Source organism: Ornithorhynchus anatinus, chromosome 18 (genome assembly GCF_004115215.2).
Source record: "Ornithorhynchus anatinus isolate Pmale09 chromosome 18, mOrnAna1.pri.v4, whole genome shotgun sequence".
In the NCBI taxonomy this organism is placed as follows: domain Eukaryota; kingdom Metazoa; phylum Chordata; class Mammalia; order Monotremata; family Ornithorhynchidae; genus Ornithorhynchus; species Ornithorhynchus anatinus.
In genome coordinates, this window is record NC_041745.1 from 4,998,378 (window position 1) to 5,020,079 (window position 21,702).

At 47.2% G+C, this 21,702-nt stretch overlaps 1 protein-coding gene and 1 long non-coding RNA gene across 8 annotated transcripts in view; one reads left to right on the plus strand and one right to left on the minus strand.

Annotated features, from left to right (window-relative positions):
• Positions 1 to 21,702, plus strand: part of KCNJ15 (potassium inwardly rectifying channel subfamily J member 15) — a 297,724-nt gene that overhangs the window by 257,906 nt on the left and 18,116 nt on the right. For 4 of the 7 annotated variants that reach the window (XM_039914668.1, XM_039914670.1, XM_039914671.1 and 1 more), the window contains one exon: positions 3,472 to 3,667. Coding sequence is in view for 1 of the 7 variants with exons in the window: in XM_039914667.1 (XP_039770601.1) it covers positions 19,614 to 19,680 (67 nt within the window). In the remaining 6 variants the exon portion in view is untranslated. The other 3 variants (XM_039914673.1, XM_039914672.1, XM_039914667.1) reach the window with 3 other exon arrangements.
• LOC120638979 lies at positions 776 to 4,829 on the minus strand. The gene is made up of 3 exons (XR_005661049.1): positions 4,660 to 4,829; positions 1,452 to 1,567; positions 776 to 1,059 (listed from the first exon to the last, which is right to left on the minus strand). It is a non-coding gene; the product is annotated as an uncharacterized LOC120638979 (long non-coding RNA).

A 21,702-nucleotide genomic window follows, 5' to 3' on the forward strand; every position in this document is an offset into this window, starting at 1 on the left:
GCCTGGTTTGGTCAGGGAGCTGCTCCAGCCTGCAGTCACTTGGGGAAGGGAGCAAGGAGATCCAGTTCTTGGTTCTAGGGGGAGAAATATATCCCATGGGGATGGCTCTGTGTTCTGTGTGCTTACTGTGTGCAGGGCACAATGTGCTTGGAAGAGCCCAGTATAATCAGTAAAGCATAATAACTGTCGTATTACACGTTTACTGTGTGCACAGCACTGGGGAAGATGCAATATAAACAGATTGGGCACGGTCACTGTCCCACAGGAGGCTCACTGGCTAAGAGGAAGGGAAGAACAGATATTTTCCCCCCTTTTTACAGATGAGGCAACTGAGGCACAGAGAAGTTAAGTGACTTGCCCAAGGTCCCACGACAGGCGAATGGCAGAGCTGGAATGAGAAAAACCAGGTCCTCAGACTCCGAGGCCTGTGCTTTTTCCGTCAGGCCAGTCTGCTTCTCCCCTGCCCTCTAGGAGCTGATTTACAGTCTAATAAGGGAGGTTGACCCTAAAGTAAGTGTACAAGAAGGACGATGGACTAGAGTAAAAAGATAGGTACATAAGTACTACTGGGGGATCATTCATAAACTCATAAATGGTTTTCCTCTGTGGCAAGCACTTGCTGAACACACTGAGGATTAAGACTAGTTTCCTGACTCATGTGTACATATCTACTCCATCCCTGACTCTCTAGGGGCAGGAACCGGGTCTTCTAATTTTTAAGGTACTCTCCCAAGTGCTTAGTACAGTGCCCTCCTGGCCACAAGGAGGTGTCCAATAAATACCACTGATTAAAACCTACATCAACACAGAGATAGTCATCGCTAGAGCTGACCGGTTGGAAAAAGGAAAAGTTAAAGGTTTGGGCAAATTGGAGAGGAGGCTTTAACATAGGAAATTCTGAAGTGAATTCATTCTAGAGGCATCTTTGGTTTCTTACCAGCCCAAATAATGGTATTTATTAAGTGCTTAATATGTTCAGAGAGCTGGACTAATTGTTTGGGGGAACTACAGTAAGGTGGAGTTGGTAGACACGGACCCGGTCCTTCTGGAGCTTGTAGTCTATAGGGGGAGACAAACATCGAAATAAATTACAGACTCAGCCGTACAGATGATGCAGAAACGAGAGAGAATAGGGTGAGAAAATGGATGGTTAGTCAGGGTAGGCTTCTTGGAGGAAATAGGATTTTAGCAGGGAATGAAGATTGAAGATGGGGAGGGAGTTCCGGGTAGGGGGCAGGATGTGAGCAATGGATTGGTAGCGAGATAGACAAGACTGAGCTACAGTGAGTAGGTTGGTGTTAAAGGAGCGGACTGTTTGGGCTGGGTTGAAGCAGGAAAGGAGTGCGGGAGAACTGGTTTCCTGCCTTAAGCCCAGTGGCTTAAGGTTCTGTTTGATGAGTAGGGCTTTGACTGAATTTGAGGCTAGAGGGTTAACCAAATGCACTATTCACCTGAAAGATGGTTCTGAAAGGCAGGTGCGAGGACACCCGGTAGTCCAAGCTTCAAAACATCCTTCTGGTTTCCTGGACAGAGCCTCCATCATAGGCTAAAGTGACTCCAGCAGCACCTGTGAGAGTCGAAACCCCTTCTCATCAGAGCACATCCACCTCCACCTTCCGTTTTCTTCAGTTCACACTGGAGAGGCAGGGGATAGAAACTTTGGACAAGGGGGTGAGATCAAAGGCCTTTAAACTGCTTTAAATACTGTATCTATGCTCTCCCTAGGTTTCAGACAATCGGTCTATTTATTGAGCACTTACTGAGCTCTGGGCTGACTGGGAAAGTTCCATGCAAAGAGAAGACATGGTCCCTGCCCTCAAGGGACTCCTAACCTAAGCTTCCCCATTCACCTCTCCTTTCACTCACAAAGAAGAGAGCCCAGAGCAGTGTTCTCACCATGCTGGGGGATTCAAAAATAAGCAGGTCAGGTGGCACCATCTAATCCAGCAACCTCCTGCCCAGCTGCCCCCTCTCACAGCATACAGTCACTGTGGTCTTTGTTAAGCACTTACTATGGGCCAAGGACTGTAGTAGAAACTTGGGCAGAAACAAGAGATTCAGGTCAGACACAGTCCTTTTCCCCTGCAGGGTTCTCAGTCTAAGTAGGAGGGAGAACTGGTATTGAATCCCCTTTTCACAGCTGGGACAGCTGAGGCACCAAGAAGTTAAATGATTTGCCCAAGGTCCCACAAGCAGGCAGGCAGCAAAGTGGGGATTAGAACCCGCGTCTGCTGACTCTCAGGCCTGAGGGAGGAAACAGGAGGTTTGTGGGTGGAGGCGCAGGGTAGGGAAGTGGTGGAGGTATCGTTTATTTCCAACAGAATCAAGTCCTCGCTTACTCTGCCCCCCTCAACTCAAAACAGCTGTGACTTTCTGGCCCTACACCTAAATGCTTGTGATTAGCCAGGATCCGGCTCCTGCCGATGGGGCAGTGGCGGCCAGGAGAGGCCGAGCTTCATTGGCATTCTCCTTTGAGGAGAAGCCTCGGGGAGGGCATCTTGGGGAGCCTGGAAGGGCACCTCTGGAAAACCCACCTTGTTGAAGAGGATGGACACAGCCCACACCCAAAACCAGCAGGAGGTTCAGAAAGCCACATTTGCCTTGGACAAAGTCCCATAATGTGATTCCTGGAAGAGGTGCCCCCGGGGGGTGCGGGGTGAGTATGAGAGAGAGAGAAAAAAAAAGTGTGTGTGTGTGTACATGGTATTCCAGAGTTGGTGGATCAGTTTTTCCGATGCCACAGAAATCTTCCTTCACACATTTCCTCTCAGGATAACCTTCTCCAAATTGCATTCAACCAGCACAATACCCGAAGACATTTTGGGCATTTTTAGTTTAGAAAGGGAGGCAAGTAACACAATTCTCACCTTCTAAACACCCTGACTGCCTCTGCAATCCCCATTCGCCTCCCCTTCGGTTTCAGATCCTGTAACTAGTACAAGAAACGGCACATAAGAAAGAAAAGCCGACAGGTCCCAAAGAAGGAGAGGAAGCTCGGGGGCCACTTGGGCTGGAAACCCGAGTTTCCATCGCTGATATTTTGCTTGTGACCATGATTAGTATGTTCAGCCTAGTAAAATACTCCTGGTTTGAATTTAGTTCAATCAGGTTCCAATTTCCCTCTTTCTAGAAGGCAGGGATTGTCATTAATGCTGATTTGGGGTGGGGGGGGGGTGGGGGGGCGTTACTAGATAGGGTGGAGGAGGGCTGTGCAAAGGTAATATAGTTATTTGTTTGGAGCCTATTTAGGCAGAAGGATCTTAAGGGGACTTTGATCAGAGTGGCTAAAATTTCTTCAAAGATTAACTGGCATTCTTTAAAAGTGCATCAGTTTCCTTCGAGGCAGGTATTTGCATAGCACAGGGGTTGGGTGCTGATCGGAGGCTGTAGATTTCCTTAAGACATACTGCTGACATCATTGACTCTTTTCTCAGATTTCTCTCTCTCTCTTCTCTCCCTCCCTCCATTCAGGTAATTCCTACTTAAACTTGTACCGACTTGTTTCTGGAGTGACAGTGACTAACGAGAGACTTTTCTTCATTTTGGGGGGGAAAAAAACACCACTACAAAACACCCGCTCACCTCTCCAAATACCGCCAGCCTGCAGTTCATCATTTACCTTGCCATGACAACCTCTCGCAAGAAGTCTGCACACTGATCCTCACAGGTAAGAGGGAACGTTGCTTATCGAAATATTTCAACAGGAGAGATGCTGCCAAACAGTTTTAAACTCTTGCTTTATTTTTAGATCTAAAGAAATGGACTGCTTTCCCGATCCCTTAATGACTTTGTTCTAATAGTTCAAAGCTTCCATGTTTATCTGGGGGAAACTTACCCGTCCTGCCTGCATGTGGAAAACGTGTTGACGGTTAAATGATGGTGAAAAAGAACGTGCTTTGTTCTTGCCTGAGAAATAATATCCAGATGTTGTCATGTTTGCTGGGGGGGGGGGGGGAGAGAAGGAGAAGAGATCTTTGAGATTACTATGGGGAAAAGGTTCTGCTACTTGTCTTTGCAAGTATTATCCTGTTTTTCAAAGGAAACTTTTTATGGATTTGATGTTGTTCACTTGAGCGCTTCAAAACCATTTTCTGGCAGTAGCACCTCTTTTGTCACTGCAGAAATCTGTTTACATGGCTTTGGGAAAACTTTAGTGGAGCCGTTTATAGAAACCTGTTACTTCTCCTTAGGAGAAGAGATTATGTAAGTTTTTGTAGTAGGGGTAAGGAATGTAAACAATCTGAGCTGGTGATGGGAGTGGGAGGGGGGGTGGGCAGGAACATTACGATGAACTTTCTCCACATCCAGGATGAGATCTTTATAGTGCGTGTTTAGGTTTATACGAGCCTGGTGCAGTCTCAGCCAGCCAAGTCAAATGTATTGAAACTTCCCACGGCTCCTGTGAAGTTGGATTTTTTTTTTTTTTTGCCTCAAGTCCAGGCTTCCCCTGTTGCATTCCCAAGGGAAAGTCTCCCCCACTTCCCTACTCTCACATCCCCAAAACCCGCCCACAGATGTTTGCCATCCTTACATTTTCCAGGTGCCCATACAAGCTCTGATGGGCACACCAAAGGCGACCGTTGATTCTTGGAAGGGACCGCGTCTAGAGGGTTTCTTGACCTCAGAGGTCTCCCCTTTCCTCCCGCTTCCCCGCCCTACCTTTAATGACTCTCTGGAGCCCGATTCCGAAAACAGTGCCTCCGGCTGCTGGGCTACTGCCTCCGGCTGCTGGGCTACTGCCTCTGGCTGCTGGGCTACTGCCTCCGGCTGTTTGCTCCTGACGGGTCCGATCGCTCTGCTCTCTCTGCCGCACTCTGCTGCTCTCGCTGCCAAACTGAGAGAAAAAAGTTCAGGTTAGAGGGCTGGGTTGAGGCTGAGAGCACTGGCTGGCACGGTCGTGGAAAATGGTGCCCACACAATCCCAAACCACACAGGATTCATCTGGGCGATATGGGTGTAACCTGGGGGGAGGAAAACCCACTCACCCCGTTTCCCTTTTCTCATAAGCACACAATAGTTGGGTTTTCCTTATTTCCTCTCCCCAAATATTAGAAATACTTGCTCACCCAAGGAATGCCCGTAAGCACTTCATTAGTTGTTTTGACGCTCATTACTTAAGGGAAAAACAGTGTTTTGGAAAGAAACATTTCCCCCCTCCTCCTGCCCCCGTCCCCCACCCCCTTTCTTGGTACTAACTGGGGATGTGGTCATTTTATAGAAAATGTGATCTTCCCAGTTTCCTTTCCTGACACTTATAACCGGTACAGGCAGCTGGGAATCCTGTGGGCTCAGGTAGAGCCCCAAACCTTAAATGCCAGATGGTGTGAATCTAAAAAGCCAAGAAAAACAGCTGCTTTACCACCTTTCGCACTGAACTGAGCAGCAGAAGTATAAATTGGGATTGCTCTGTGCACTGGGAAAAACCTTCTATTCTTTGCACTTGCCTTTGCCTTTTTTTTTTTTTAAAGTTTTCTCCCACTTTCTCCCATAAGCAGCTCCATGGAAACAAAACACCACTTTATGGCTTGGAGCACCAAAGAGTTAAAGTCAAACTTTCCAGGCTGAGTAAACATAAGCAAGGACAAGCGATTGAGAGTCCTTTAGACTGGTGGCATGACAGCAGTCAGGAGGGGTTTGCCCCCGGGGGTTATTAAGGTAGTGGATCTCCCAGACCGGATCAGAGAATTCCTCTGAGCCAAAAAACAGTGGGCCAATGCCTGCCCTCTTTCACCTGTCCGGTGTTCGAGGCTGATGATTATAAATAGTAATTTCGATCAACCTGCCAGGATCCTATCACCTGTGATTCAATTATTGCACTTTTCACTGCACTCATTCCAGTGTTTCAGACCGGTCCTCTTGTAGGTGTGAAAACAGCTCTGAAGTAAAACAGACAAAAAAAGTAGTTGGAGAAGCAACGTGACCCAGTGGATAAAGCATGGGTCTGGAAGTCAGAAGGAAGTACGGTCTAGTTCCGGCTCTGCCCTTTGCCTGCTGTGTGACCTTAGGAAAGTCTCCCTGGGCCTCAGTTACCTCATCTGTAAAATGGGGATTAAGACTGACAGTCCCCTGTAGGACATAGACCGTTCCCAACCTGATTACCTCATATCTACTCCAGTGCTTAGAACAGTGCCTGGCACATAGAAAACACTTAACAAACACTATTAAAAGAAAAAGAAAAAAGGAAAGATGGATGTAGAACTCCATATTTGCTTCCTGCCTGGATCATGAATAGAGTCCACAGCCCAGCCCTGAGAAATACACCCCCTAGAAGTGGAAAGGTTTAAGGTCATAAGGCCACTTGTTATGGCAAAGGAATTAAGGAAAACTTATCAGAGGAGGAAATATTCATTTAGGAAAAGGTGTGTGGTCATCGAAGCGAGAGAGTCTGTTTTAAAGAAAGATACAGACAGCCTGACAGAGATGTTCAACCCCAACAGGTATGATAACTTTCCATTGGTCCAGTCTGTCATCAGAGTCGGAACCAGGTCCTCTGTCTGGGCAGCCTGGGGGAATTTACAGAGAAATGACCCAGATGGTGGCAAGGGCTCCTCTCTGGTCCAAAGCTGTTATAGCCTCTATCAAAATTAAATTGGGGATTTTTGTCTGTTCAACTGTTAACAAATACTTCCATAACAGATTGCTCTTCAGACTCCTGGTGGATAATGGGAGATGCAATAAGTGTTGTCTCTTTGAACATTAGTCTTACCTGGGTCCGTGTTCTCACCCACACCAGGCAAACCGCTGCTTTGTATCAAAAACGACTTTGCTGGAGAATAAGATTCATGGCATATTTAAGGAGGACCACCCTCTGATATGGGACCAAAGCATCTGCCCACCAGGCCTTAAAAAGGCACCTTTTCTGAGTTTTCTGGGTCTCAATGACCCCGTCATTTACCAGTAAGCATCTAACTCCACATCTTCTGAGGGCCAACTCTAACCATCCCCAAATACCAACTCGAATACTCACATTTCTTGGTGCCCAACTTGCAGCATTAGAAAATGCAGCAGAAAGAGGGGGAAAAACAGCACATGGGGGTAAACCTGAGGCCCATATGATTGTGGTCTTTATTAGGTGCCAAGCATTGGGTTAAGCACTGGAGTAGCTAACAAGATGAACCAGACAGGGTCCCTGTTGCCCAGGAGACTCAAGTGAGACTCAATTTCATCACTTAGGAAAGTGACTCGGTTCACCCTCGGACTGCAGGTTTTCTCCCCCACACAAGGGTCCTTTCCCCACCGGCATGGCTGAGAACTCAAGGAGACCCAATCTCTCTTTTGGATCACCTGGATTTTATTGCATGCCCGTTCCCAGGAACATTAACCCAGGGGCCCTACTGTTCATCAAGACACTGGCATTGAAAGAAATGTCGCTCTTTACCTTTCACTTTTCCACCGCTGGGCTCACAAGAGCACGACATATCCCTTCGAAACCTCTGATTCTGCCCCATTCTATGGGAGGCCAATTGTGGCCCAGTGGAAGGAACACAGAGAAAGGGAGTTAGGGGACCCAGGTTCTAAAATCAGCTCTGCCACTCACCCGCTAGGTGACCTGGGGCAAGTCACAACCTCTCTGGACCTGTTTCCTCATTTGTACAATGGGGGTCAAAATGCCTGAAATTCCTACTAATTGGTGAAGCAGCATGGCCTAGTGGATAGAGCACAGGCCTGGGAGTCAGAAGGACCTGGGTTCTACTCCCTGGCTCTGCCTCTTGTCTGCTGCCTCAGGTACTTCATCTCTAAAATGGGGATTAAGACTGTGAGCCCCATGTGGAACATGGACTGTGTCCAATCCAATTTGCTTGTCTCCTCCACAGCGCTCAGTACAGTGCCTGGCTCACACAGTAAATGCTTAAGACATACCACAATTATTATTATTTCCTGAGAAAAAAGGAGAGAAAGAAAATGAGAGGCCAATATGGCTTTCTCCTCCACATCTGCCCCATCATTATGAGGTGCCTTTCCTGATCTTCCCTTCTAAATCCTGCCTAGAAGGTCAGGGCAGGGATTTTTGTACCTATCTACTCTTTCTTACTCTCCCAAGCACCTGGTTCAGTGCTCTGCACACAGTAAGCACTCTGTAAATACCACTGTTGGTGATGAAAGTCACAGTCTCAACTGCTGTGAAAACAGAAACACCGATCAGAGCCTAAATACCGCAAGATGCCCCTTTGCGCTTTTTCCCAGCGGGGGTTAGATTTTGCTCAGTCTAAATGCCACGTGAAGCCCTCCTTTATGCGTCAGGCAATGCTGGCTTGGTATGGCATTAGACTTGTCCGTCTTTCCTATTCTGATTGATTTCTAAAGCCAATTGGTGCATAAAAAGGAAAGTGGAGGGTCAGGGCTGGGGTGATTCAAGTGAAGCCCAGAGTGCAGAAGAGCGGATTGGCTCATCATCCACTTTTCATATGGTCTACCCCATGCCTGGCACGGATACAGCACCTGACACCTTTTATTTCTGCTATTTTCATTTCATTGCACCTCAGCTCCTGCCCTGGAGTTATACACAACTGGGAAGGGAATATATCATCTCTAGAGCAAAAGGGGAAGGAAGAAGCAGTGTGGCCTACAACAAAGAAGCTGGGCCTGAGAGCCAGGGGGCCTGTGTTCGAATCCCAGCTCTCCCACTTCTCTGTTGTGTGACCTAGGACAAGTCACCTCACTTCTCTGCACCTCAATTTCCTCATCAGGAATATGGGGATTCAGTACTCTTCCCTCCTACCTAGTCTGTGAGCCCCATCTGGGGCAGAGACTGTGTCCAACTTGATAACCATTTTATCTTCCCCAGTGCTTAGTTCAGTTGTTGGCTCATAGAAAGATTTTAACAAATACTATTATTATTAGGAAGGAAGAGGGCAAGAGCAAGAGAGCGGTCACCCTGGGATATGTTCCCCCAGGGACCTACTCAAGGTTCTGTGGCTTTTTGCTGATTCACGGCGTCCCAGCCCATTGTGTAATCTGCCAAAGCGGACGACGTACACCCCCTGTTATTTTGGGAAGGGCACAGGCGGGTCAAGGGAGGGTGAATGGCATCAGCGACCAGCCCGAGGACGGGCTAAGTGGCAGGGTGGACCCTCGGGATGGTGCCAGGTGCCAATGGAAATTGCTAGGGGCCAGAACCCTTGGGTTCTGGCAGGGAAAACAAGGGAAGGGAAGAGAGCCACCGCTGCCTGGCAGACTGCCCGATCAAGGAGGCGGAGAATGCTTGTCTGCCGCCAACCTAGAGCTTCTGGTTCTATGCCCCGAATCCCGTGGCGCGATCCTGTTCACGGAATCGCACGCAGTCAGGTCTTGCTGCACCGGAGGGAAGACCTGGGGTACGGAGCTGAGGGGGTACCAGGGATTGGAAGAGCCTGGTCTGGATGCTTTCTGGTCAGAATGTTTCATGTGCTAAGCACTGGAGGTAGATACAATCACATCAGGCACAGTCCCACAGAGGACCCACAGTCCAGGGGGAAAGGAAAACAGGGATTCAATTCCTATTTTACATATGAGGAAACTGAGGCACAGAGAAATGAGGTGACTTGGTCAAGGCCACACAGCAAACAAGCAAGCTGGAGCCAGAATTAGGATCCAGGTTTCTTGACTCCCAGTCCTGTCTTCTATTCACTAGACCACGCTGCCAGTTTACTGATCATGTTCTGTACCTCTCAGGGAGTAATGAACAACCAAGAACTGGGGAGAGGAGCTACCAAATTTGCATAGTGGCATTACTGCACATTGGCTCCCTGTTGCTGGGGAACTGTAAAGTCGGATGCACATCTGGGGATTAAAAGAGTTTGAAATACGCCCTTCTTGAGAATTTCGGCAGGTGGGGGAGAAAGCATCGTGCATATTTTCTTAAAGCACCCCGGGAAATCTGTATGTTCCAGGACATTTTTCTTATAATTAAACCCATAATTACACTGCACTCAAAGCAATGAAAAGTGATTCCTCTCCAAGAGACAAGGTAGCCGCCGCGAAACTGTCTAAGGAGCAACACAAGTGAGGACATGTGTGTGTGCGCAGGGGAAGGGAGGGAGATGGGCTGGTGGCTCTTTTTGCCCTCAAAGGTCCCGCTTCCCAGCCTCTTCCCGCCCCAGCCTCTTTGCCCCTCACTGAGAGAGGGCATGGAAGGAGATTGAGGAGCGACTGCCCAATTTAATTTAGTAGATCCTGAACCTTGAGTCGGGGTCCTGCCTGATTTTGGCAACTGTCGAAGGCCGGTATCACAGCTTAGTTCAGTGTCTCATAGGCTGTAAGCTCCTTGAGGGTAGGGGACGTGCCTTCTAATTCCATTATATTCTCTCAAGTGCTCAGAACAGGGATCTCTCTGCCCACAGTAGGCACTCAACCATTAGACTGACTGGAAGAGAAGATAGGTCCAAGGCTCGGGTTTTGCAGAAGGTTACACTGGAAATGATCGGTCAATGGTATTGACTGAACACTTACCCTGTGCAGAGCACCATACTAAGTACTTGGGACTATAATAACGTTGGCATTTGTTAAGCGCTATGTGTCAGGTAATCAGGTTGTCCCTCGTGAGGCTCACAGTCTTAATCCCCATTTTACAGATGAGGTAACTGAGGCATAGAGAAGTGAAGTGACTAGCCCACAGTACAATACAGTCGGTAGATTGTCCAAGGAGCTGTTTGACCCTGCTCTCAAAGGAGCTTAAAGTCTAATGGGGACACAGTCATTAAATTACAGGTAGGGGAAGAAACTGAGTATAAGGATTTGTGCAGGAGTGCTGTGGGATGGGGTGACAGAAGACGGGGTCCCTAAGTGCTCAGGAGATGGGGAGTACCTAAATGTTTAGGGGGTGGGACTAAGTGCATAGGAGGGGCAGTAGGAAAAGTAAATAGGGTGGGGGTCTGGGAAAGCTTCCTGGAGGAGCTATGACTGTAATAAGGCTTTTGAATAGGCCCCACTGAAATCTTTGAAGATGGGGAGAGATCAAGGTGGAAGTAGAGAAGCAGCGTGGCTCAGTGGAAAGAGTCTGGGCTTGGGAGTCAGGAGTCATGGGTTCGAATCCCAACTCCGCCACTTGCCAGCTGTGTGAATGTGGGCAAGTCACTTCACTTCTCTGTGCCTCAGTTACCTCATCTGTAAAATGGGGATTAACTGTGAGCCTCACATGGGACAACCTGATTTCCCTGTATCTACCCCAGCGCTCAGAACAGTGCTCTGCACATAGTAAGCGCTTAACAAATACCAACATTTTTAAGTCACAGGTTAAAGACAAGTGGGGTGGCTCTCTCAACGGATTGGATGCTAGAAATACGTGGGTCCTGAGATTCACTACAGGTTGTCCCCACCTGACATTCCTATGGGAAGCCCAGGTTAGGGGTAGGTGCTGAAGCAGGAAGACTCCGAGTAGGGATGAGCTGGGAGAGCGCACTCGGGCTCCCGCAGCCCCCTCCCGTTCTCACAACTCATTTCAACCCAAAAGTTTATCTCCTACTTGAGAAAACCCAGGAGGGAAGCAGTGAGCTGGTTTCTCCTCTTCACACACAGGAGAACAGGAACAAGATGAAAAGCGATTTGTTCTCTAGACGCCCTGGCTGTCCAGGAGTTAGTGCAGCGATCTGCACAGAGTAGGCATCCACTGCAGAAGCAGGAAGGCGTGGTGGATTGAGCATTGAGTCAAAGGTCATAGGTTCTAATCCCAGCTCTGCTGCTTGTCTGCTGGGTGATTTTGGGCAAGGCACTTCACTTCTCTGTGCCTCAGTAACCCCTTCTGAAAAAGGGGAATTGAGACTGTGAGCCCCACATGGGACAGGGACTGTGCCCAACCCGATTAGCTTGTATCTACCCCAGAGCTTAATACAGTGCCCGACACACTGCGCTTATCAAATACCACAATTATTATTAATAATTGCACTCCTGAGAGTTTGAGTCCATGCTACCCAGGGCAGCACAACCCCATGGAGACCCGCTTCCGAGTCTGGAGCTGCTCCGCGCTAATCCACCAACTCACCACCCTGCCCTCCACCTAGTCACCTCTCCAGCTTGCCTACCCTCTGTCTTGTCTGAACCTGAGTTTCCCCAAACCAAACTCTCAAACCCGATCCTGCCCGAACAACACCCGCCACCTGAATTATTCAGGGTCACCGCTAGGAGATGGGCCCGCAGGCCGAGGTTAAGCCCCATAGATCAAAGGCGTGGGGAGGGGCCGCAATTTGAGCTGTTGGAGAGGTGGATTAGTTGTTGGAGAACACGGGGAATTCAAACTGGGCACCTTTTCCACTTAAAAAGCCAGAATCCAAGGTGCCAACACAAAGAAAGGGAAGCCAATCGCGTGACCTAAGACTTGGAGCAAAAGCACATGGGTGCGTGGATGGGGCGGGGGAGAGGGGGAGGCATACACCTATTCCTTCTAACACTTTGGAGTATTTCAACCACATCTAGTCTTTTCGACAAGATTCATTTCCCCCAAGAGCTAAAAATTTCCAATGAAAATCCGCTTGCAGTTCCATTTTGAAGTACCCGTCTCCTGGTGGTACACTGACTTATGCTGAACAATTCCTCTCCCTCCATGATGTTTACACTCTTCAGGTATTTGTAGATTGGTATCATGCTCCACCTTAGGGAGCCCTGCCGAGGCGTACACATCTAACTCCTTTAGACCAGCTCCCTGTACTGCTCTGCACACACATTGCTAACCCTTTTGGGTAGGTTTGAAAAATTTCCAACATCTTACAACTTCACCTCAGCGGCTAATTGCTTTCATCCACCTCTCTTAAAGAACATTCAAGGTGGAAGATGACCTACTTTACAATATTCAAATAGATTACTGGCAAAAGAAAACAAGGATAAAGGCATTTAAGCCCTTTACTATGAGTTGTGCATTGTGCTAAGTGCTGGGGTACATACAAAATCATCAGATTGGACACAGTCCCTCCCCTCCAGGGAACTCATGATCTGAGAGGGAGAGGAGGTAGCTAATCTCCATTTTTTAGAAGAGGAAATGAGGGCACAGAGAGGTTGAGTTGACTTGTTCTTGATCATGTGGCAGGCAAATGGCAGAGCTGGGATTTTATTTGTATTAATGTCTGTCTCCCACTCTACAATGTAAGTCTGTGTGGGCAGGGAACATGTCTCCCAACTCTGTTACATCGTACTCTCCCAAGCACTTAGTACAGTAATTCCCACCGTATACTCTTCCCAGTGCTTAGTTCAGGGTTCTGAACACAGTAAGTGCTTAATAAATAGGACTCCTATGGCAAGGGTGGTCCTTGGAGCCGAGACACCCTGGGGCTCCTTTCCTCTGGAAGATGGGTGACTATGTGCTTTGCCACATAGTAAGCGATTAATAAATCTTTTTGCCCCCTTTTAACAGTGGTATTTACTAAGGACTTACTTTATGCTAAATGCTGGGGTATGACGGAAAGGAAGCTAGTTTTTAAAATAGGGAATATCACTACTCCGGTCTCCTGCTTTCATCCCTTCCTCCATGCCTGCTGCTCCATGCAAGGCTCTGCCCACGCAGCATATTGCTCCTATGCTGGTGGACTGATGGCGTTCCAGGACACATGGTCGGTGATCCAGACTTGTCTCTTCTTGTTCAGTTTGGCCTGTAGATGATGGGGATTAGATCGTCAGCAACCTATGGGCAGAGAACCTGGGTTTGCTTCTGTCATCCGTTCCCAAGGGCCTAGCACAGTAATGTACGTGGCCTCTCAAATAAGTCATGTTGATCATAAAACTGTTTCAGAAGTAGGAATGGTGTCTGGGATAGGTCGACCCCCTCCCTGCTACCTAGAAGATCGAACCAGAAGAGGCAAAGTAGTGAAGCCTAACGGAAAGGCACAGGACTGGGAATCAGGTGAACTGGTTCTTAATCCCAGCACTGCCTCTTGTCTGCTGTTGGGCCTTGGGCAAGACATCTAACTTGCTTGTGCCTCAATTTCCTCATTTGTATAATGAAGATTAAAATCCTGTTCCCCCTCCTCCAGACTGTCAGCCCAGTGTGGAACAGGGATTCTATCCTAGCTAATTTTTCTGTCTCTACCCCAATGCTTATCATTCTTATTGTCTGCTGCCACGGGGATGCTACACAGTTCCATTTCCTACTCTGGCCTACACCGTGCTTCTCCATTTGGTTTTTCACTTCTCCATCTCCCGAGCATCATCAGACAGCTTGCCACCTGGGTAGCGGTATTCAGCACCAGCTCCCCAGTGAAACTCCTTGACCGATGGGCAGGATTTCCCAGGGGCAGGCTGGCCAACACAGTCAGACTGCGGGCTGAGAGTTCTGGGCAGAGGACTTCGCTGATTCAGCAGAGGGGTTTGTCATCATCTGCGAGTCTCCCTGGGTGTGTGCTTTCAGAGCACAGTCATCCGTGGCTGACTTACAGACTCACCAACGGTTAGAGCTTAACCCAGAAGGAGTTACCCAAGGACCAGAACCGAACTTTGACACTAGCTTGCGGATCCCTCATGCCACCTCAAGCGCGGAACTCTCACAGCGGTAGTCTGATCTGGATTCCAGTCCCTGCTCCACCACTGGCCTGCTATGTCTGGCCTCTGGAAAGTCCCTTCACCCCCCGGGCCTCAGTTTCCTCACCTGCTAAATGGGGGTAACAGTATCCACCTCTCCCTACTTCTAAGAGCAGGACTTTGTAAGGATCAAGTAAGACAACTGATGGGAGAGAGCTTTGGAAGGATAAAAGCTCTCTATAAAAATCAAGATATTACGGATGTGAAAGTTTCAGGGTGAAATTAAGTTTTCAGAAGGGATGTGAAGGAAGGGGAGCCAATTTTGAAGGTGAGATGTAAAAGATTTTCTATGCCCAGAATTGAGGAGGCACGTAGCTTAGTAGAGAGCAATGAGCCAAGATCTCATTGAAAGAAGTTGATGGGATAGAAAGGAGATATTGAGAACCAGGCAAGGTTGACCTTGCATTCCAATGGAAGGGTGTTTCATACATCATTTTTGACTCTTTTTGGCACTGGAGTGTAAGTGCTTTGAGGGCAGGGGGCATGAGCTCCCTACTCTGCTTGCCCTCTCCCAAAGTGCTGTGCTCCGTACTCAGCAGGTGCTCAACAAATACCAGAGTGACTTGAAGGATGGCCAAAATGTTTGAATTTGAAACCAAGCCAGAGCCAGAAGTAACTAGTAGGTTTAGGAGGGACCGAGGAGGGCAAGGATCCTGGGAAAAACTGGATTTGGATTGATCTCAAGGCCTCTATTGAAAAGCTCACAATTTATGGCCAGATACTATCACTTAAGTATCACCTGAACATGTCACCTCTGTCAGCACACCCAAAGTGATAAAAGTGATAAAGGTATTCAGACCACAATGATACATTTCAAATCGGCGAGGATTTCCTCATATTTATAATGACTAATGGCAGTGGAGCTCTACATTAACTCCAGTTTGTAAAAGCCATTTTTAAACATGAACACCAAGTGACTATATATTTACTCCAACTAAGTTCAGTCTGGCATGGTTGGAAACCACCTAAATGTTCTCACCTTCAACCACCAGTTATGTGAATGTTGATATTAACTCTTTTGGTCCCAGCTTCAGAAGCCAAAGCAGGGATGTTCTGTTTCCCTTGATTTAACTTTGAAGACCAGTGAAGGCAGTGTTTTCGGGGCATTTTCCATTTGCCACTAGCTGGCTGGTCATTCTAATAGTTCTGGGCCCTCCAAACCAACTCCTTATGCACTCTGGGTGATCTATTCCTATTTACTAGAGAAGTAAACACCAATTCGCTGAGAAGCTAGGGTCACTTGCCCCAAGGAGCAAGCAGGCCGGGCTTCAGTCATTAGGGTGCCTTGAGGCCAGGGAAAAATTCAACACCCCCTTCCCAGTCCATGTGATGGCACTGAAGTGATGTCATATGAAAGCCAGCCCAAATAACAATTATTGTGATATTTAAGCACTTTTTTCTGTCGGATATTGTGCTAAGCACTGGGGTAGATACAGTATAATCAGACCACACACAGTCCCTATCCCACACAGAGTTCATAGCATAAGCAGGGGGGAGAACAGATATTTAATCCCTTTTTTCAGATGAGGAGACTGAGGCACAACAAAGTTAAGAGGCTAGCCCATGGTCACCCGGGAGACTGGGATTAGGACCCTGGTCTCTGGACTCACAGCCCTGTGCTCTATCCTCTAGACCAGGCTGCTTCTCACTTCTCCAAACCTAGAAGACTTCTCTGGGAGGAAGGGAAGAAAGGAGGGAATGGGGAACCATTCCACCCTCTTTGCCCCAGAGTGTGGCATTCCCCTCCCAGGTCCCTGTTCCCAGAGGTGCCGCTCCCTGAGCCTGGGCGCTTTCTGATGTTTAGCCTTCTCTGAGGCAACAGCTTCACTTAATTACCGCCTGAAACCAGCCCTGGTCAAGAGTCACTATGGGAACTCAAAGTTTCTTGCTTAATTTGCTGCCTCATTTGGCTTCCGAACACTTTTTGCCGAGAATTTCACTATTCTTTTCTTTACCTTGTTTTCTTCTACCACCCCCGGCTGTGAAGTAATTCCTCCCTGTCCTATATGGTATTAAGATCAGGAAGCAAATTCAAACATCCCAGGATCCTTTGTGGCCCACGTAAGCGTGAAGGAAGCATGAATTGTTTTGCTAAGCAACTCAGCTATTATGGGAAATATTCAGGTGGGGCTTTGGCAATCAGCTGTGGGGGTTGAGGCAGGTGGGGAGAGGTCTGTGTCCAGATTGCCACAATCATTCACATTTTCTGAGGAGTTCTAAGGGAAGAACAGGCCTATCCTTGAAAGCATTTTTCCAAGAGTTGCAGTGACTGAAGCCAGATCTCTCAGGTTGGCAGTTTCACAACATCAATGACCTCTGAGAAAGACTGGAATAGAAGATAGAAATGGAGATAAGGGGGAGAAGAGCAGTAGCATGACAATTTCCTTCAGCACAATTAGATCTAAGCTATTTATTGTTTGTTTGGCTGGGAAAGTTTTATTCCTCCTTCGAACACCTTCAAGCATGGCACTGACAAGTCCACATAGGGAATCGGGAAGGAAGACCACAGAATAGAAGAGGGAATTAAATTCAGTGTGTGAGGGATTTAATGGGTCTCTAGGACGAAAGGCCGATCAAAGTGTAGTGGGAGGGAGAGGGAAAGAGAGAAGGGGAGGGGGCTTCCGATAAAGGCTTAAAGTATTTGGAGAAAGCCAGAAGAGAGCAGGCAGTGCTTCTCTAATAGACAAGGACAAAACTTTGTTCTCCAGATTTACTCATCTCACATCAAGTTTTCTCACAGCTCCCTTGAACCTTGGAGGTGTGAGCTCTATGACCCAACAATCTTACTGTATTGTCTCCACAAAGGCCACCTGATATTTCATGTGGGCTAGCTTTCCTGCTTGAGGAATTGAAAGGGAGGAGGTTTAAAGAGGTAGCAGAGGAAAGAAAGGGGGGCAGAGGTTGACTGATAAACCAGGGAGGTTCAACACTTCCATTTTACTTCTGAAGAAATAAAAGTCGGCTACCCTATTGTGCAATTTCTCTGATGATATAAATGCATTCATGCACACAGTGCTGGGAAATTTGTGGTAAAAATAGGGCATCTGATCTTGTTTCCGAACGAATCCCCCACTTATGACATTGTTCCTATGGAGAAAATAGGTTTTCACTTACAAAATGTGACTCCAGTTGGCAGTTTCCAGATGCCAATGGATTATAAACCTAAATTCTGCCTGTAAAGCTACTTTGCCTTACAGAAGCACAACTGAATAGTTCTTAAGAGCCAGGGGAAACAACCCTTTTTTTACACCTCTGAATCTCAACTTCAAGAAAAAGGAAATCTCAGAAATATTAGGATATTATTTGCTACTCAAAGATGTCTTGAAGTTTGGGATTTTGACAGAAAAATATTTTTCAAATTTCCTTTTAAAAAGCACAATTCAGGTATTCATATCATAGACTGAATCTTCTCTAGCTCATGCTCAAAGACTTTAGGTTCAGTCAAATTTCTCTTTGAGGCCTAAAAATGTGCAGAAAATAGAAGTGCATTTTTCAGAGGGGAGACAGACATAGAAAGCATGGGAGACAGAGGGAGGGAAAGGGAGAGTGGAGGGAGGGAAGAGAGAAAGGGGGAAAGAGAGGTACAGACAGAATTTGGCACTCAACTGAACCATGTACTGGAATTTGGGTGGGTCTAGGAAAAAGCACAGACTTAAGTGGAAAACATATATGGGTGTGTGAGAAAGTCCTTTAAACTATAAATTGACCACATGCAGCATGGATGGGTGGGGAAACAGAAATGTTCTCTTAAATGAAATTTATGACCGGTGCAGTCCATGAATCAATCGCACTACCTGAGGCGTAGAAGGGCCCCGGCAGTTTGGGATGGTTTTGTTATAGCTCAGGGCAGTAGGTAGTAATGATATTGATTTAGCCTCTCCAGAGTGAAATGCACCGAACTAAGTGGTTGGGAAAGTCTTTAAGCTCCTTGTGGGCAGGTATCATGGCCACCTATTCTATTGTATTTCTCAAGTGTTTTGTATTGTGCTGTGCCTACAGTAAGTGCTCAATACCATGGATTGATTGATTAATGAAAGCAAAAGACACATTTTGTGTCTACAGGAGGCTTAAGTGAGGGAGAATAGTTACAAATGGTAACTGTTTGGAGGAGCTAGGAAGAAGGATCAGATAAGGAGTGGAAGAACAAGACCAAAATGAAATATCAGAATACTGAAATGAAAGATTGAATATCTACACATATACAGATACCTAGGACCGGAATAAACACCTGCATACTAAGGGTGGTTATTAGGTTGATGCCACATGTGCTGTTATGAATTAGTCAGGGTATACCTCCTGGAGGAGGTGGGATTTCAGGAAGGCTTTGAAGATGGGGAAGATTGGTAGGTTACAGCAGGGAAAAGTTCCAGGCGGGTGAATCAGAAGGGTTGGAAGTGCGAGTAAAGTGATCTGGGAAGGAGAGGGAGATGAGAGCCAATGTGCGGGATGGAGAAAGTTGCTGAGATCCTGAAGTCAAAAGAGGAGTAGAATTCAGATCTCCAAAAATGTTTTTAAATCGTGCAACTCTGTGTCTGCCCGACATCCTTGGGAAGAGAGGGATCCTGTTTTACAGATGAGGAAATCGAGGCATAGAGATCCAAAATCCACAAATAATTAAACCTTGAGAAGAAACCAGCACTGCCTTCACATGTTCCAGGGCACAGCCAGGAACTAAGAGCTGCATTACCCCGGTTCCAGGCTTCAGAATAGGTGATGAGAGATTGCTAAACTTAAAAACACGTTAATGTTTAAGTGAGCGTTGAAACGATTTTATCGTTTCTTCAGTCTCCAGGAAGGGGGCCTTAAAGGGAACCGTCCACTCAGATTGCGTCACAAAAGACTCTAGCTCTTGCAAAAATGCTCCTAGGTCTGTTTTCCAGGAGTGAGCGTGGGTAAAATTCTCCAGGGCCCGTGACCCTCTGATTTGACGTCGAGACAGCCGGCGTGTTTTCCTACCAGGCTGCTTTAATGCGATCGGGGACTTCACTCAAACTCGTCTTCTCCTTCCCTGAGACCTCAGTAAAGCCACTGGAAGCCTCTGGATTGGTAAAGCTGAGCCCATCATCTCCGGGCGACAGACAGTTTTATGCCGTTTCTGCTGCCTCTCTGCCCGGGAAGTCAGCGCTTCCTCGAGCATGGCTTTTCGACTTCTGAACCCAAAGGGACCTGGAAATCAGATGTACCCCAAAAGAAAATGGAAAGGTAACAAACGCCATCGAAGGTCTTTCCACATGGGGGCATGGTTCAGCTAGAGGTGATTTGGGGAGTCAGAGGGCCGGCCTCGGTTCTAATCCTGGCTCCATCATTTGCTTATTGTGTGACCTTGGGCAAGTCACAACTTCTCTGTGCCTTGATTTCCTTAACTGCAAAATGGGGATTCAGTGCCTTTGCTCCCTCCTATGTGAGACTGTGAGCCCCATATGAGAAAGGGGCTGTGTCCAACCTGATTATCTTGTATGTACTACAGTGTTTGGAACATAGTAAGCGCTTAAGAAATAGCACAATCATTATTATTGGATTCTCAAACAAAATCAAGATGATTCCAGCTTTGACTAATCCAGCTTACTCCCTGATCTAGTCCAGTATAGTGAACCAAGTGGGTGCTCAATAAATATTCCTCTTCCTGGTCATAAAAGACTATTATATTTTCAGGAAATGAATCGAAGGGGATAAGTGTTTCTCCCCCACCTCCCACGCAAACACACCATGCTTAGCATCATTTATATCCATCAGGATTAGCTGAGCAGAGAGCAAGACAGTGGTCAGCAAAACGCAGGCAAAGACCTGACCCGATTAACTTGTATCAATCCCAGTGCTTAGAACAGTGCTTGACACATAATCAGTGCTTAACAAATACCATAATCATCATCAGAATTATTACTGGTATTATACACAGAACCCATTTGGGGCCCAAGGTGATCATATCCTAGCACCAATGCTGGACCATATCACATGGCCTAGTGGGCATTTGGCTTGGTAGCCGCTGTGGTCTCTGCAGTGTTAGCTAATCAATCGTTCATTCATACTTACTGAGCACTATGTGCAGAACACTATACTAAGCGCTTGGGAGAGTATAATAAGCACTTGATAGACATCTAACTCATTCACTGCCTAATGGAACTGCTTGGAGACTGCAAGAGCTACATATCTAAATGGGCATGGGGTGGTAACTTCTTCATAAATGTCTGTAACCTGCACTTCCAAATCGGCCTCCCTAGCCCTTTCATTTGACTCATTCTCTTCAAAGTGGTTGATAACAATTTATCCTAATTTCTCAGGAGGGCGGCAGTTTCGCTATCAAAGCCCACTCAGAGAGTTGTGGTTATCGCCCACAGTTAACAATCCACTTGATAAAATGAGGAGTCATCACCACCTGCCAGCTTGACAGGACCGAGGAACAACAGTAATAACATTCAATTATAATAGTTGTTAAGCACTGTACTAAGCACTGAGGTAGATACCAGATAATCAAGTCAAACACAATCCCTCTCCCTGTCTCATCTGGGCTAGTTGGAGGGAGACAAGTATTGCATTCCCATCTTATAGATGTGGAAACTGAGACACAGAGAAGTGAAGTGATTCCCCCAAGGTCATACAGCAATCAGTCAATAGTATTTATTGAACGCATACTGTGTGCAGAGCCCTGTACTAAGTGCTTGAGAGAGTAGAATATAACAATAAACAGACACATTCCCTGCCCACAACGAGCTGACAGTCTAGAGGGAGACTAGTGTCAGAGCAAAGATTAGAACCCAGGTCCTCTTACTCTCAGGCCCGGGCTCTTTCCACTATTCCACTCTGCTTTCTCCCACTTGACCTCCTGGCACACTGTACACTCCACTGTCTGTCATCTTCCGTGAAACGGAGCCTTTGCTGACTACCAGCCTCTGGGCATCGGGCAGAGTGCCTGTGGCGTGGATTCCAGGGAAGCGGATGGGAGAAGTGGGAGAAGAGTTATAGGAGCAGCCTTCCTACTGGTTCACAAGCATAGCGTCCGACACCGTGTCTATTTTAAGAAGAAAACACCCCCTGAGGTTCACCCGCTCTTCTCCCCCTCCCAAGGTACAGACAGTTTTGCTCAAATTCCTGTTTTCACTACCCGGGTTGGATCACCCTATGGAAGAATTAAGAAGCGGGCATCCCCCAGCACGAGGCCATGTTCCACAAGTTGGTGCAAGTCACGATAATAAGAATAATTATGGTATTTATTAAGCTATCCCCTGA